The sequence below is a fragment of the Jaculus jaculus genome, chromosome 3 (genome assembly GCF_020740685.1).
Source record: "Jaculus jaculus isolate mJacJac1 chromosome 3, mJacJac1.mat.Y.cur, whole genome shotgun sequence".
Classification (NCBI taxonomy): Eukaryota; Metazoa; Chordata; class Mammalia; order Rodentia; family Dipodidae; genus Jaculus; species Jaculus jaculus.
Window position 1 is genome coordinate 149,201,369 of NC_059104.1, and position 4,787 is coordinate 149,206,155.

The window sequence follows — 4,787 nt, forward strand, 5'->3', positions numbered from 1 at the left end:
AGGTCTCAACTCCTTGGCACTGTAGTACATGAAATCCTATTATCTCACTTGGGGTAATTTTCCCCTCCCCCTGGGCTTCGCGTGAACAGAATTCATAGCATGGCCAGGGCTGCGGGGCACCCAGACCACTGGCTGAGCCTGTAACGGGTGCCAACCAAGCCCCGCGGTGGGCAGAGCCGCGCAGAGGTGAGAGGGTGCAGTCTCGAATCCCTCTTATCTTCGCGTCGCGCTTCCCTAGCTCACAGACAGGTGGGTGCCGGGAGCCTGGAGTAGGGGGCGCAGTCCCCAAAGCCGAGGACGGCCGGACTGTCCCCTGAGAAGCCGGAAAGGACCCGGCCCACAGCGGAGGGAGGGTCCGTGCGGTGGAGGCGGGGCCCCGGGGGTCGCCTTCGCCCGCATCCCCGCACTCCGGGGGTGTCCGCCCCTCGGCCCCTTACAGGATCACCCCCGAACCACCGACCCTAGAGCTCCCAGCGCCCAGGAAGGAGAAAGGGCGCGGGGAAAGGGGCGGACTGGGCAAAGGCCGGGGGAGGCAGGGCTAACCGCCCCACTTCCTCCTCCGTCCCCTCCTCCCCTCGGGGCGCCGTGCCCGCCGAGCTCCCACCCACCCCGACCGCCGGGGCGCGCGCCTGCGCGCGGGGGAACCATCGGGCCGAGGGTCCCGAGTCTCGGCCGCCCACGTGACCCTCCTCCGCCCCGCTCTCTCGCCCTCCCAGGTCCGGAGGCGGAGGCCCGAGGAGCGACTCGGGGGCCGGGCCGCGGGGCGGGGCTGCCGCCTGCGCGTCCACTTGAGCAACCTGAGCCCGAGCGGGAGGACGCCGTCGCCGGCCGCCGTCCGAGCTCCACGCGCCGCGATGGGCCGGGCGAGCCTGTCCGCCGCCCCGCCGCGCGCGCTGCTGCTGCTGCCGCCGCTGTCGCTGTCGCTGCTGTCGCTGCTGCTGCTGCGGCCCGCGCGGGCGCTCAGCCCCCGCATCAGCGTGCCGCTCGGTGAGTGCGGGGGGTGTCGCGACAAAGGAGGGAGGCCGGGCACCCTCGGGCCCCTCTTCTTTTCAAGTGGGGGGTCCAGGGAAAGGGGCGGGGAGCTGGGGAGCCGACGGCTCCTTCCATTTTCTTTCTGTGCGGAGAAGAGCTGGTGGGGGGGGGGGAGGGAGGGTCTCTCTCCCGTGCTGCTCGTCCCCTAGGACGGTGCATCGGCTGGGGACTCCCGAGGGCTGGCCACCCTGCCTGCTTATCTTTGATGCTGACCAGAGCCCACCGCGGTGCCGCCCCCCTCCCCCTCGAGCGGGGTGGAAGGGGGCTGAGCTCGCCGCGCTGTAAACACTGGGGTTCTGGTATTCCTAGCAAGTCCGCTGCAAGGGCCAGGAGCCACGGCGGGTGGGCGCTTAGTCCTTTCTGCCTGCTGTTCTGGCTCTGATTGGCTGACTTGGAGGGACCCGCAGAGCCCCAGGTCCCTACGTTTCTAAGGCCCAGCCTGTCCCAGGCGGACTTCGCCTTAGAGGAACCTGGGGGTATCATCTTGGGTGGCCAGGTTCCTTTCTTGGTGCTCACACCTGTCTTTGTGGCCAACCTCCCTTTCCACTCCTTAGGTCTTCCTCCCTTTCATCTGATTGCTTGCACACCTCCTCTCGGGGGCCCCTCAGGCTTTGGAATCCCAGGGACTTGGGTCTAAGCCCAGCCTGTACCTCCAGCTCCATGCACTCCAGGGGGACTCAGGCATAGGTACCTTGCAAAGCTATCTTGGGGATTTAATGAGACTGGGTACATTTGGTGGGCATCCAGTTTATAGCTGCCCAACAGATGTTTCTCCAAACCATGTAACTTGCTGTCACATTGTATGAATTAGAATAAAGCACACGCAAATTAAAGGCTACAGAGTGAAACTCTACCAGACTTCCTTCTTTTGACAACATCCCCACCCCTCACCTCCCCACCCCCGCAAAAGCATCCTATTTACAAAAGAGTTCAATCAGCACTTAAGGCAGGTCTCCAGTGGCCCCAGGTAACCCTATCTGAACCTGCATCAGAAACATTACAGAAGGTCCGAGTTCAAATCCTGCCACTTAGTACACATGTGACCTTGAGCAAGCCACTTCTCAGTCCCTTGAGGTGCTCATCTGTAAAATAGGGATAACATTAGCACCTGGTTCTAAGCTCAGATCATTACATGTTTGAAAAAGTCCTCGGGGTAGGGCTTGGTACAGCTCAGCAGGTGTCTGCTGTCATTCTTGTTATGGACCATTCTTGCATAGAGCTGGGTGGTTGGAGGGGGAGGTGGCTGGAGGGGGGGGATTATGCTTACTTTGACTACAGCCCTGTGGGTGTTTATCCCCTTAAATGAGGAAGGGCCGATATCTGGATCCAGGCTTGCTGCCTTGCTACACCCACCCCCTCACTCCCCACTGCTGAGAATGGAACCCCGAGCCTATGCGTGTTAGTCAGGTGCTGTACATCTTAGCCTGACCTGCTACCTCTGCTGTGTCCGTGTCTCCACTGATCCTTAGACTCCCTTAGCTTTGGGAGAAGCTGAGGGAGGTAAGGTGGGGATAAATGTCCCGGTGCTCTCCACTAATGCTCTGGGAACGCGGGCCTAGGTCACGGGGCTGTATCAAATGCAGCAGGTCTTGTGTCCAACTCACGAAGTGCATGGGACCACACTCTGGGTGACAGGAAGGCAGCATTGGGACACTATGATGGGGAGGCAAGAGGCCTGCTTCCTGAGAGCAGGGACAGCCTTTGGCTGTTACCCTGTAGGTTCCAGGACCCGGTCCACTTCCATGATTTTGTGACCATTCATTCCCCACAGGGCTGCCACAGGTAGATGTGGCGCATCTGTATACCCCGTGCAAAGATGTCTAGCTGAAGTTTCAAAGGGGCCATACAACCCAGTCCACACTCTTGTTTACTGGGTCAGAAATCCGGAAGAAAAAAGGCCCTTCTACTGTGTTTTGGGGCTGGGTCTTCCCAGAGGGGGTTCTTTGCCAGTCCTACCCAAACTCAGTAATATCCCAGCCACCTGACCTTATGGGCACATATATCTATGCTTAACCACACTGCCAGGACATCTCAGAGCGTCCCTTCCTGGGTTTCATCCAGGGCCTTGATACCCTCTTCCCCTCCTCCCATGTTCAGGCAGGTCTTGAGGCTGACTGGAAGTCCCAAAGGGGAATGCCCTGGTGACTGAACAGGCTCACCCTCTGAGTGTGGCCTGAAGCAGTTTCCTGCCTTATCCCTTGGGGCTCGTTAGATGTTCCTGGCAGTGTGCCCATGCTGGGCAGGCCCATGATGACCATGGGATGGCTGGCTAAAGGCCCTTGGGTTCTTCCTATGCTCTCAGGGAGAACAGCACAGAACAGACCACACCTCCTTTCCCAACACCCACCTTCCTAGATTGCATTCACACACAAGCTCCCCAGAGACCTGTATGCCAGGGGATACTGGGCTCTGTGATTTGAAACAAAGTCCTCTGAAACGGAGCGTCCAGTTTGTGCTCTGTCTGGGGTCCCTCATAGAAAGCTCTTACTCCTACTGATGATTCTTGAGTTGAGACCCTCACTGCTGGGCGGGGGGGTCACTTGTGATCTCATGCAGTAGACAGTAGAGGGAGGAAGACTAAGTGGTGAGGGGGACAGTCATGGAATTCCCAGTGAAAGCAGAAGTGCTTTAGAGGAGAGTGTGGAATCGGGGGGGGGGGGGTTCTTTGAGTTCCAGCACTAGAGCGTGCTGAATGTGGACGTGAGACTCCTGGCCTGGGTTGTGGAAAGAAACAAAACAATCTTGCCCCCAAGGCCTGTCAAAGTCTGGTGTAGCCCCCTTATTTGGGCAATTAAAGGGAGTTATTAATGTCCCCCCAGCCGTAGAAGTGCCCCGCTGGAAAGCTCTGGACACAGTGTGTCTGAACCCCATTGAACAGAAAGAGCACACACATCAGCTGCCTGTGCTCTGAAGCTGGAGCGGACATCCAGGGTCAAGGCTGCCCGAGAGGCCCCTGCGCTGGCCGCCTGTGTTCTTCTCCTGTCTGCTTACTGGCCTTGATGTGGCCCGGGCTCTGCGTGAGGCTTTGTCTGCACTTCTGTCCCAGAGACTGGTCTGTTCGTGGTTCTTCAGAGCTGAGGATCTAGTTCAGAGCTCTTAAGTCCTGGAAAGTAGGGCTGGGGAAAACTGGCTCACCATCCTTACCAGGGGCATATCCCAGGGCAAGCTTGTGGTCTTCTCCAAGCCTGTTTTCAGTTTGGCAGGAAAGGAAAAAATAACAGAGCCCATCTCCCAGGCTCCTGTGAGGATTATGTGAAATAATGTATGTAGAGTGTTTGGCATGGCTCCTGACACATGCGGCGGTCCCCAGGAAGAGGTAGCGGCCTTTGCTTTATACTGCTCTGCAGGGACCTCCCCCCACCCTTGCTCCAGGAGGCACATGCTGTCTGTGCTCACTGTGAGCAGGCCTCTGTACCCACGCCAGGAGCTGAGTGGTGCAGCCCATGCCCTGCCTTGGGGAGGAGATGAAGCCAGCTTCCCAGGGCTAATTGGAGGTCGTTTCCAGTAAGCCTGCTCAGGTCAGCTCACTTTTCAAGTGCTCCCAATTCTGTCATTTCAGAGTCCTCTGTGGCTTCCAGAACCTCTTCTGCTTGGGGCGGGACCACTCCTCTGTCCTCCCCTCCCCCGCCCTTCCCTGGTCTTTCTCTCCCCTGCGCTGTGTGGAAGTCACATTCAGCACAGTGCAGGGCACACCTCTGGCTTTACTAGATAGCATGTTCACTCTCCAGGCCAGCGACACACACGACATTGTGGGG

The 4,787-nt window shown here is 58.8% G+C and overlaps 1 protein-coding gene across 1 annotated transcript in view; it reads left to right on the forward strand.

Moving 5' to 3' along the window:
- The first annotated feature begins 854 nt into the window (after nt 1–854).
- Sema4b (semaphorin 4B) overlaps nt 855–4,787 on the forward strand; it is a 19,922-nt gene continuing 15,989 nt past the window's right edge. Inside the window, exon 1 of the mRNA XM_045146153.1 lies at nt 855–987. Coding sequence (XP_045002088.1) covers nt 855–987 — 133 coding nt within the window. The remainder of the gene's footprint in view (nt 988–4,787) is intronic.